Source organism: Coffea eugenioides, chromosome 7, assembly GCF_003713205.1.
Source record: "Coffea eugenioides isolate CCC68of chromosome 7, Ceug_1.0, whole genome shotgun sequence".
In the NCBI taxonomy this organism is placed as follows: domain Eukaryota; kingdom Viridiplantae; phylum Streptophyta; class Magnoliopsida; order Gentianales; family Rubiaceae; genus Coffea; species Coffea eugenioides.
In genome coordinates, this window is record NC_040041.1 from 14,317,515 (window position 1) to 14,329,328 (window position 11,814).

At 35.5% G+C, this 11,814-nt stretch overlaps 1 protein-coding gene across 1 annotated transcript; it reads left to right on the top strand.

Annotated features, from left to right (window-relative positions):
* The first annotated feature begins 1,371 nt into the window (after window positions 1–1,371).
* Window positions 1,372–11,593, top strand: LOC113778497 (conserved oligomeric Golgi complex subunit 2). Its single transcript, XM_027323929.1, has 12 exons — window positions 1,372–1,895; window positions 5,714–5,920; window positions 7,077–7,407; window positions 8,030–8,191; window positions 8,271–8,370; window positions 8,554–8,769; window positions 8,863–8,971; window positions 9,529–9,729; window positions 9,926–10,030; window positions 10,640–10,765; window positions 10,881–11,015; window positions 11,148–11,593. The coding sequence occupies exons 1-12, from the start codon at window positions 1,410–1,412 to the stop codon at window positions 11,259–11,261; spliced, it is 2,292 nt and encodes a 763-aa protein (XP_027179730.1). The 5' UTR covers window positions 1,372–1,409; the 3' UTR covers window positions 11,262–11,593.
* The last annotated feature ends 221 nt before the right edge of the window (window positions 11,594–11,814 follow it).

An 11,814-nucleotide genomic window follows, 5' to 3' on the forward strand; every position in this document is an offset into this window, starting at 1 on the left:
ACATATAGATTGAAAAGGCTTACATATAATGAGAATTAAAACCTAAGATCTTTTATTTTTAGGACTTCAATTTTAACTATTAGACTAAAATTTAATCGTTTGAATATATATTACATGCATAAAATTATTCCCAATAGAAAAAATAGGTCACTAGAAAATGGCATATGCTATATGCTTTTTGCATGAAGAAGTAACAAATTTTTTATGACAATTAATAATGTTTGAGGAGTCTACAAGGATATATCTACATATAAAATAGTAGTACCATGATAACAAAATCTTTATATACATAAAATGTCCTATTATAAAAAGATTTGAGTGATTAACCACTCATATAATATTAATTACCTTTTTTCATAAAAAAGAATAAGTACAAGGAATTGTAAAGGTCTTAAGTCTCAACTTTCACCTAAACTAATTCAACTTAATTTTATAGGAGATGAAGTTAAAATTAATATTTGGATGTTTCTTAGCTTCTTGCATGATGAGGAGTTGGTTCCTCTAATTATAATTGGAGAAAATAGAAGGTACTAATCTTTTAATCAAAGCATGTTTTAAAAAATGTACAAAGGAGTGCTTTACCGTGCATTTTAAATTTTCAAATAAAAAAAATTATGCATTACTTTCCACGTGTCATTAATCATTGAATAGGAGATGCTTAGTCTTTCAAAGGAATGCATGCTTTCAAATTCTACAAGAAAATGTTTACATTGCAACAAATAATGCATGACATATTTTTTGTTGAAATCTATGTTTCGTATGTACTCCTACTCTTTTGTTAGTAACTTTGGTAATCAGATTAATTTAGAATTGCAAAATACAATTTACATAGCTTTCAGGATGAAGAATGGAGGGATTTTAACCCATTGTGATCTACACAGATTATATAGATCTATTTGGGCAGTTGCTTTTCTGTATAATGCAAGTTAACGTTTATGACCCAAAAGAAAAAAGAAGCATGCTTTCAAATAGTTTGATGAGATTGTCACGAATAATATTTATTATTCTATTGAGATATACTAAAAATGGAAAATTTATGCCTAACTTTTAAATTTTAAATTTGCTCCCCTACTCCAAATTCTTTTTAAATATTAGTTTAGAGACTAAATTAGCTAAGATAAAAGTTTAGACCCTAGATTTATTCTGGTAAAAACTTGAAACTCAAGATACTCCTTCACAAAAAAAAAAAAACTTAAGATGCCAGTAATGGGACAAAATTAACTAAAATAAAAGTTGAGAGACCAAATTTGCTCTAGCAAAAAGGTTGAAGGACTAAATTAGTGATTTACTCATTTTTTGTCCAACCTTCAATCTTCACTCCTGTGTGTTTATAACGATAACGAAAACTCCCCCGGGTCACAAGAAGGAAATTACAGGGAAGAAAAAAAGAAGGAAGAAAACGAATTGCAATGCCAGATCTACGATCTCCGCAAGCGCCACCAGCGCCGCCACCTCTTCCACCGCCGCGATCCGCCGCAGACTTGTTCGGAGATCCAGTGGATTCCTATCCGCCATGGCTAAACCCAACGGCATTCGTAGACCAAGAGTTCGACCCGGAATCCTACATCTCCGACCTCCGAACCTTCGTCCCCTTCGAGACCTTGCGATCGGAGCTCCAATCGCACTTGAGTTCCCTGCAGCGAGAGCTCGTCGACTTAATTAACCGCGATTACTCGGATTTCGTCAGTCTCAGTACCAAGTTGATCGACATCGATGCCAGTGTTGTTCGTATGCGAGCCCCACTGCTCGATATTAAAGAGAAGATCTTGGCTTTCCGAGGTGCCGTTGATGCTTCTCTCAGCGCTCTTAAAAGCCGGCTCAAGCAGCGTGCTGATGCCAATCAGACTAGAGAAGTTCTCGAGCTCTTGCTTGATACCTTCCATGTGGTTTCCAAGGTAAAATGCGTATCATTATTTCTTTTGGTTTCTTTCTTCCTACTCCTTGGAGTGAATTATGATGCATCTGATGTTACTCTTGCTTTTTATTCTACATGCTGATTTTGTAGAAATTGTGAACTTTCTGGATATTGTTTTGATTTTATTTTCTTTTGTTTGATATTTTTTTAGGATATTTGCATATTGGTTAAATCGGATTCAATGGCAACTGGGATAACGCTAAGCTATTTCTGAACTATATCTGGAGATAATTGTAGGTGTGCTTATTATTATTGGTTAGTAATGGTGTTTGGGCAGTGAGATGAAGTTGAAATGTTCATTTGGAGAATTTAGAAAGATCTAGTAATTTGAGGAGAGCAAAGAAGAAAAGCCTTCAGGGAAATTCTTCAATAGTCAAAATTGATAGAACGTGACGTAATACTAGAATTTGATGTTAAGCTATGTTGTGATCCAAAGACAGCAGGTATATATCCTGAAAGTTCTTTACCGTATGAAGTACTTCATACTTCCTTAGGTTAGCTTTGATATTTGGTGACAAGATTAATATGCTGAGCATATGGGGGAAATTGACGTAGCAATGACATTAACATGTAGGAAGAATGTTTGAAATTAGAGGTTCATTCAGTGGAAATTTTTCTTTGATATTTGGTGACAAGATTAATATGCTGAGCATATGGGGGAAATTGACGTAGCAATGACATTAACATGTAGGAAGAATGTTTGAAATTAGTGGTTCATTCAGTGGAAATTTTTCTTTGTTTGCTTTCAGGTGTCGTGCGTAGTAGATTAGTCAAATTCATGGAGACAGAGAAAGTGAGTAGAATTCTCTTTAGAATAGGCAGGAACTGATTAAAACTATTCTCATTCTTGGTAATATTGAATAGAGTTGATTGAGCTTCAAATTGAGAGGTCCTGAGAGAAATGCATGCTGCTGGTATCTAAGAATTGAAGTTGGAAGCAGGATAGTTGGTAGAATGTGTGTAACACATTGCTTAGTGTAGGATAGGCTGGGATAAAGCATGTAAACTTATCCAAAAGTTTATACCCTTTGCTCGTGTATAGAAGTATAAGGCAATAAGATTAGAATTCAAGTCCTCTTTGATTGGTAATACTTGCATACTTATATGGCAGCATGTATATTAGTTGCTCTATTATATGGCTCCTTTATCTTTTATAATCTGCTTGGTTTTTACTTATTTGGTTTCCCTTTGAGGCAGTTACTATTTATCTGCTATCTGAACTTAATGTTTTTGAGACAACCATATACTTACTCCACTTGTTGCTGTAAATATATATAAGATATAAGCTCAAGGTTAGACTTAATTCCTGCTTCATGCTATGTAGCAAAATGTTTTGAAGAATAAATTACAAGGAACTTTTTTCGTCTATTATCTTCAATTCTCCAATCTTTGTGTTCAGGGAATTTAAAACCGTGTTTTATTGTTTCTTGAAAAGGATCTGCAGAGAACAGAAATTCTACCAGTTAACTGTTCTTTATTTTAAACAGAAGGCACATTACTCTGATATGGTTTGTTTGTGAAGTTGGAATTAGGATCCCTTTGACAAATATTATGAATTAAAGGACGACTTTGGGTTCGATAGACTTAATGAAACTGTTGACATTTTGGCATTGTGGATTGTTATTTGCAGCTTACCTGTTGAATGTGGCCTAGTGTTTTTTCTACGAAACAATCTGTTACAGTTTTTTCTGCTAATTGGAAGCTGCAAACAAGGTCACACAAACATGTTTTGGTAGAGAGTATGCAAGAATTTAGGTGTCTGATTCTAGAGTTGCAAAAGACTTAATATAATCTAGAGAAAAATGTAGATTAAAGATAATATAAGTTGATTGTTGTTATCAGGTATTGGAGAGTGTTTATTGAAGTACATTAATTTTGTTGGTGTCCTAAGTTGACAAGGAATAAAGCTCTCCTTGTGGGATCACTTGACTGATCATTGTCTCACTCCAAGCTGTAGAAGATTGGACATGCAAAGAAATAGTGAACTGATGTAGAGCATTAACCTAGGCAGGAGCCTTTGCATAATTAAAAAAATGAAGATTTCATTGCAGGTGAAAGAAATATTCTATACTTGTTAAGGAGCTTATTTGGAATTGATTAAGTGTGGTTACCTTTATTTTGGAATTGAGCAGCTAGGGCTTGGGTGGATATGAACTTCGTTTTCTTTTTTACCCCTCTTGGTAAGTTTGTGGGGATGAAAGCAATTGGTTAAGAGTGGTGAATGGGTCTCTACGAGCGCATAAAAAGGAGCCTAGATGGTGATGATGATAAGGATCATGTTTGTGACATGAATTTGCACCCAGGATGATGAGTAAATTTTATGCAAATTATAAAATCTATTCTCCCTGAAAGTGTAAACAATTGGAACGATAAACACGAGTTGCATTGTCAGCTAATAATTGACAAGCATCTTTCCCTTCTCTCCACAATTCCCCCAACAAAATGACAATAATTAACTATAAGGTTGCCACTAGATTAGTAGCTTGTGGGATGGATGGCTACTATATATATAGTGCAGGTGGTCAGGAACTTGATTTTCAATGCCTGTTCTCCCTCCAAAGATTAAAAGGAAGCATATTTATCATAAAGTTGTCTGAGTGAAAACTACCAGAATGATTCTTCATTTGTATATGACCATCATATACAATGTTTAGGTAGCTCTAGTTTTCAAGAGCTTGCCTTATGGGTAGCGACTCTATAGTACAGGTGGTCAGGAGTTCTATTTCTGATGCATTTCCTACCCTCCAAGATGATAAAAAGGAAGACAAGTTTATCATATTAGTGTTTACTTTAAAATTGGAGTGTCATTCTCTTGTTTATATGTGGGCATTCATAGTTAGTCTTGAGGTTTTATCTCTAAATGCTGGTTTAACGTATACATTGTGATGTCAATTATCTACTTAACCTAGGTACAAAATTCAATAACTACCCTGGACCCTAAGTATGAGTTTTTATAGGTTCCTTTCTTATTAATCATGTTGCTAAAAGAATAAGTAATTTCATTTTTGTATGTAAACAGGATTTTCTTGTTTCTGTTGTGGGTTGTAAATTTCTTGTTATTAGAATAAAGTTGAAATTTTCACTATTACACTTCTGCTGCACTTGAAATTTTGTGTGTCATTCAATTTCACCAGCACATTATATCTAAAGCCTGATAGAGAACTGGTGATATAATGGCCTAACCATACGTAGTCTTTTTTTCCCCTGTTTCAGAAATTCAATTAAAGATCATCTAAGGTCTAATGGTTTGATGAAAGATGCAGTTGCTGATGCTGTATGTGATAATTGACATAGGTGTGATGTTTTAGATTTTGTTACCTATCTCTTCCGCTTAACTTTGTCCATAGGTTTTGTTGTCTCTATGGCTAAGTGAACTTGCTCTTCCTTCTATTGTTGTCTGTCTCTGTCCCTCTCTCTCTCTCTCTCTCTCTCTATGTGTCCTGTCGCCACATTCAAATCCTTATCCTGACTAAAAAGTATATGTTTCTTTTCTGTTGTCAACATTAGACAGAGGTAAAATATTTGAGGACCTAGCACATTGTTTTCTGGAATACTTCTCAATAAGTGGGCTCTTCTATTTAGTCCAATGTTTAATGTCCAAGTTTATCTGATTCGACATCCTTCATATCTGTGCTCATCATGGAAAAGATATTGAAAACTTGTGGGCTGCTTCTTACTTATTCCAATCATTTAGGATGCTTATTTCATCCATGTTCCTCTCTCCCCGCTCCCTCTTATCTCCTGCCCAGTATGTAAGACTGATTATTGAAGTGTTTATCTTGTTTTTACTGAATGCAGGTTGAGAAACTGATAAAGGAGCTCCCAAGTATACCTGTTGATTGGTCTAATGGGTATGTCAATTGTGCTTCAAAGGATCATTTAAGCAATGGGATCTCCTTCCAACATACTGAAAATAGCACAAGTCTTAGAGAGACTCAAAGCATGCTGCTAGAACGCATTGCTAGTGAGATGAATAGGCTTAAGTTCCACATAACTCATGCGCAGGTCTTTTTTGCTGGCCCTCATGTTAATCTTTTATATTCTTTTAATTACAAAAAGTTTCGTTTGCTTTTGCTTCACCCTTATTCGATTATCAGGTTTTGTATTAAGGAAATAAATTAATGCCTATGATAGCCAGATAATGTCCTTTATCGCTGTTATATTTTGTCAGTGACGCCACTAGTTGTTCTTCTGTAAATCTAGGCTTCATATTTTACAAATTGGAGCAATAGTCATGTAGGAGTACGAAAAAGCAGATATATTGTGGCAAACTTGGCTAACTTACGGTTGGACTATTAATTATATATTTATTCAATCAGTCACTGTTTTTGAATTGATGAATTGGACAAGTTCCCATTGTTTGAACTTTCTTTTTTCTAGCCATACTCCAAGTAAGAGGGTTAGCGTCTTGTTTACATAAACTCTTTACCTCTCTTTGGCCACTTTCTCTCCTTTCTTTTTTTATTTGGAAGCTTAATTTTATGAGAATGTTCTTATCATTTTAGAAGCATGCTCTTGCTATAGCTAAATTTGATGTGAAGCCATGATGAAACTGCTTTTCTACAATGTTTATGGTGGTCATAATATTAAAATGATTGCTTTGCATTATCTTGTATTACTTTCTTTAGGTTGGATTTAATGTGCTTTTTAATTCACACGTCTTGGAAATTCCAGAAGTGCTCTGGAGCACTGTAATTGAAGATCTTGTATCAAAATGTTCTGGTTTGTGATTGTTCATGTATAGATAAAATGATTTGTCTGGTTCATTGTTTGCTAGTTTGTTCTTTTATTGTTTTCTTTATGCTTTTATGCTTTTATTGTTTCCTTTAGAGGGCGCTGGTGGTGGATATTAAAATCTTTTGGTGCATATATTAACGGAAAATTTTCAGCTTAAAAACATTTTTTAGCAGCATAACAAAAATCCTGTTTTTATGTGCTGACTGTTGCCAGCATTGTGGCTGGGATTGTTTTGATCACCAATGGATGTCATTTAGATCTTTTACCTAGCTTTTCATTTTATGTATTTTTCTTTTTTATCATAAAATCTTGGCTGTTTCCTTAAAAAACCAGTCGAAAAAGTAATATTTAATTGCTAAAACTTAAGTTATTTGAGGTATAACCTTGCCACCTTACACTTTTTCTGTCTATGTCGGCAGTACAGAATATGCCTTTTATTGAAAACATGGAGAAGAGGATACAGAGTGCTAGCTTGTTAGTGGATACCAGCTTAGGACACTGTTTTGTCGATGCCCTTGAACATAGGGATGCAAATGCCATATACAATTGTTTGCGTGCATATGCAGCCATTGATAACACCAGAAATGCTGAGGAGATATTTCGATCCACGGTGGTTGCGCCATTTGTTGAGAAAATCTTTGATGATTCATCAGGGGCTGGTGGGGAATCTGCTGATGAACTTGTGCAGGACTACAAGATAATCAAGCAATACATTGAAGATGATTGTAAATTTTTGCTGGATATATCTACTAGAGGTACTATTGCGATAACTATTGACTTACGAGACGAAACTAACCCAATGCAATGTCCTATTATGGAAGGGGAAAATTAATACCTAAAGATGTTTTTCAGATATGGGTTATGTATGGTGGAGGGGAAAGGAGGATATATAATTAAAGTAAATATAGTTAACATCATTATCTTCACTTTTTTAGCCATGTTTTTAGTGATTGCAGCCTCCTACTCATCCAACTTAGGAGGGTATAAAAAGGTTGGCCAGAAGGATTTGTGTCATCTGATTTTACTTGCCTTCCTTTGAAGTATTGAAAATGAGGCTTTAAAATTTTTATTACTAACTCCACTCTTTTCCTTCTGCTTTTCACCCTATTGGAAATTGGGATAGGTTTATGCTATTAAACATAGAATATACATCCCAACCAAACAAAGTTTCACATTCTGCAATTTATCTGCAACCAAAGGACCAAAAAAGATTCTCGGGCTCAAAATTGCATAAGTTGCAGAATCTTTATCTTATTGGATGTACTCATGGTCTTTGTCTTATTTAGTGCTTTAAGGGTTACTAATATCTTTTTACGAGTATCCACGAGAAAGAAATATTTTTATGATTTTTAAGTTCTTTTTTTTATTGATCTGCAGAAAATTCTGGTTTGCATGTTTTTAGTTTTGTGGCAAATTCTATACTTAAGGAGGTTCTCTCTGCAATCCAAAAAAGAAAGCCTGGAGCCTTTTCTCCGGGAAGGCCTAAAGAGTTTCTAAAGAACTACAAGTCAAGCTTGGATTTTTTGGCTCATTTAGAAGGTAGTAGTGCACTTATGAAAAATAAAATTTTGTTCTGAGCTACTAATAAAGTGTCAGCTTATGTATTTATGTGATGCAGGTTATTATCGCACTAGATCTGCAGTTGCTAAGTTTCGTGCTGAGGCCGTATATATTGAGTTCATGAAGCAATGGAATATTGGAGTCTACTTTACATTGAGGTACTCGGTGCAATTCTAACATGGTCATTTTCACTTGAAATTGGAGTTTATTTTGCTTGTCACATGAGCCATTAATGGGGAACGCTGAATTTTTGTTTGGATGGCTTGGGTTGGCTCCTGTGATATCTTTAAGAAAATGCCTAAGCAAAACAAATTGCAGCCAGTTTGACTCAATGGCTTTAGGTTTCAGGAAATTGCCGGAACTTTGGATTCTTCACTTGTTGTGGCTAGTCTTCTTCCTGTTGAAAGTTCATCCTCTGATTTGAAAAATTCTCAAGCATTATTATTAAAGCAAAGTATCACTCTGTTAGAGTGTTTAAGTTCCTGCTGGCAAGACGATGTTCTTGTAATTTCTTGTGCGGACAAGTTTCTTCGCTTAACTCTGCAACTTCTTTCCAGGTTAGCTTGTATATGAGTTGACTTCTAAGGATATTTTTTGGATAAATGCAGTATGTCTAAATTTTTAAATATTTCAAATGCATAAAATTTTAGGTACTCCAACTGGTTATTGACTGGACTAGCTGCTCGTAAATCTAAAAATACTGGGTCCAGTGCTGGTTCTGAATGGGCTATTTCTGCTGCCGCGGATGACTTCATTTATGTAAGTACCAATTGCTTTATTTGACTTCTGATACCGTTGGGTGGTACAATCTTAAAGAAGTGAAAAACACAGAGATGGAGCAGAAACTTTGTGTTGAATTTTATTGTACTAGAAAACTCCTGTTTTTTGAAAAACTGAACATGTCAATTTGGTTATGATAATTATCTTTCTTATGACTGGCAAGTCAATTATATTTTTAACTTCATCCCTTGCTTTGGACTAAATCCTTGTACCAATATAGCTTCACTAGGAATGGCAGACGCATACAATAGGTTCAAAGTTTTTATCTGTCTACATTGTTTTTGTTGTATAGTGGTCATCAGCTATTAAAATACCAAAAAGGAAGGTTTCTGTTAGTGTGGTTTTTCTATGCACTTCAGTATATTAGTTTGAGTTACTTCCTTTCTCTTAACTTGTTTCTATGTTGTAAATCCTATTTTGGTTTATGTCATTATTTAATGAGCGAAATTGCGTTCTTTGGCTAAAAGACTTCCTGACGTAAAAACCAGTTTTATTACAATCATAAAATTTTATAGTTTTGAGTGTTTGTTTTGCAGATAATTCATGATTTGCATTATCTAGTGAACGAGGTTTCTGGTAACTACCTTGGACATGTTCTTGGGCTTCTCAAGTCATGCTCCACAGAAGTACTTGATCTTGTAAAACAAAGCATTCTACAAGGTGGGAACTCCCTGAAAGATCTTCTGCCCCATATCATGAATTCAATAACTGACACACTGGTTGAGAAATCAGTGGAGGTAAGTTGTATGTCCTTAAAAATTTTGTTTACTTTGAGCTGGATGTGAAATGATGCTCATAAAATGTATCATGTCTGGACTTTTCACATGAAATATATGTACTATAGAAATCATTGGTTGGCTTGAAGAATGGGCTTATTTGGTTGTGGATGATTTTGTATAAATCACCGTTCATACATTTGCCGAAATGTTACAGGACTTGAGACAACTAAAGGGAATAACTGCCACATACAGGATGACTAACAAACCTCTTCCTACTAGGCATTCACCCTATGTCTCAGGTGTATTGCGTCCAATAAAGGTACTTCCCACAACTATTATTTTCTTATTCCTGTTCAAAAATGGGTTTTTCTCTGTAACTGGGGCTATTTGTATGTTTCAATCTACCGTTTTAAATGATAACCTCTCATGGATAACATTGTGGTTTCTGAAAGCATGTGTAAAATGGTATTGTAGGAAGGAAGTATGATAAGTTATTGTACTAAATTTAATTTGCCCTTGTTCGAGTCTGCCAGATGTGCATCTGCTTAGGTTGTCCGAAAAGACAAGTAGCATGTGTTATGCATCCTTGCCATGATAGAAGTGCACTGGTATTTAGTTCTGTAGTGCTGAGAGTCTATGTTCTGATATCTCACATCCTGAATCATATTTTATTAACTTTGCTTATGTTACTCCTATTCCATGATTCAGCTCATTCTATAAGATTTACAAGTTGTAACAAGTTTCTTTGGTGTCATATCTGTGTTTGCCTATGCTTCTCTTTCCTTGTGTCACCATATTATGCAGTAAACTCACAAGTACTAATATATTTTTCACCACCATTAGTTTTGCTGGCAAATATTGGAATATCTGCTGCTTAAGGCTCATGATACTTGATGATGAAATCACTCGTTGCTGTCACTTTTGACAGACTTTCTTAGAGGGGGAGAGAGCTACCGCATATCTAACAGAACATATCAAGAATGACCTCTTGCAACGCACTGCTTTTGAAATAACTGGCCATTATAACGAATTAGCTACCGACCTTGTTACTGTGGTAAGCATACAACTCTTCTACCTCTAAAGCTAATGTCTCTGATTTTTAAACATTCTACCCCATAGAATAAAGGACAAGAAATTGTTAGAGAGTTTATCTTGTAACTTTCTTGTAGGCCCGGAAAACAGAATCTTCCCTTCAGAAAATACGTTTAGGTGCACAGAGGCGAGCTGGAGCCAGCTCTGATGTGTCAGACCATAATGTGTCTGATACTGACAAGATCTGCATGCAACTATTCCTTGATATCCAGGTGACTGCCATCTCTCCTCAGCTCTTACATATTACCCGGCGTGCATTAAGCAATATAGTGTTGCACGTATGCTAGAAGTGGATTTGTTGTTATCAGTTAAAACAGTCACTTGACCAAGTCCTTTTTCTGCAGGAGTATGGACGGAACCTAGCTTCTCTTGGGGTTGAGGCGGCTAATATACCAGCATATCGATCATTGTGGCAGTGTGTGGCTCCTCCAGACAGGCAAAATTCAATAAGCTTCTAGTCCGGCTGTCAGTCATTTTTGGTTGTATAATTCAGAACAACACCACTCCTTTGAATGAGTAGTTTGTGAGCTCTGGTGATAGGTTACTATACTTCTGGAAAACAATCACATCGATCCAAGAGAGACAAAGAAATCACACAATTTTTGTTTGTTTCTTCAAAATTGTCCTTGCTGGTCTGATTTGTTAGCACTAGTTCCCTTGTAGCCTTACCTGCCATATTGTAACTAGTTGAGTCATCCGGCTTCAATATCTTGGTCTACACTGTCGTGCAAGCACTGTATTCTACATATACCTTTCAAAAAGTAATAACATCAGTTGAGGTCTACTGTTACTACATTTTTGGGTGGTGGCTGCCCTTCCCCGCCCTCCTCTCGTCCCGTCCGTGTTCACAGGGTTGCTGATAATTCTAAAGCTCTCATAGTTATAGTGAACCTGCCTTTTTAGGACTCGGGCTTCCATGGTTGCTATTCACAATTGCACACGAAAGTTTGAACACTAGTATAATCATCTTAGACACTTGAAAAATTAATGGGCAGAACTGTAGATATTAGG

What these genes read in the sequence shown, in the direction of transcription:
- LOC113778497 (XM_027323929.1), top strand. Translation starts at nt 1,410, where the DNA reads ATGCCAGATCTACGATCTCCGCAAGCGCCACCAGCGCCGCCACCTCTT. An exon ending in TCCACATAACTCATGCGCAG is followed by an intron (nt 5,921 to 7,076) that starts GTCTTTTTTGCT and finishes TCGGCAGTACAG; the next exon opens with AATATGCCTTTTATTGAAAA. An exon ending in AACTATTCCTTGATATCCAG is followed by an intron (nt 11,016 to 11,147) that starts GTGACTGCCATC and finishes CTTTTTCTGCAG; the next exon opens with GAGTATGGACGGAACCTAGC.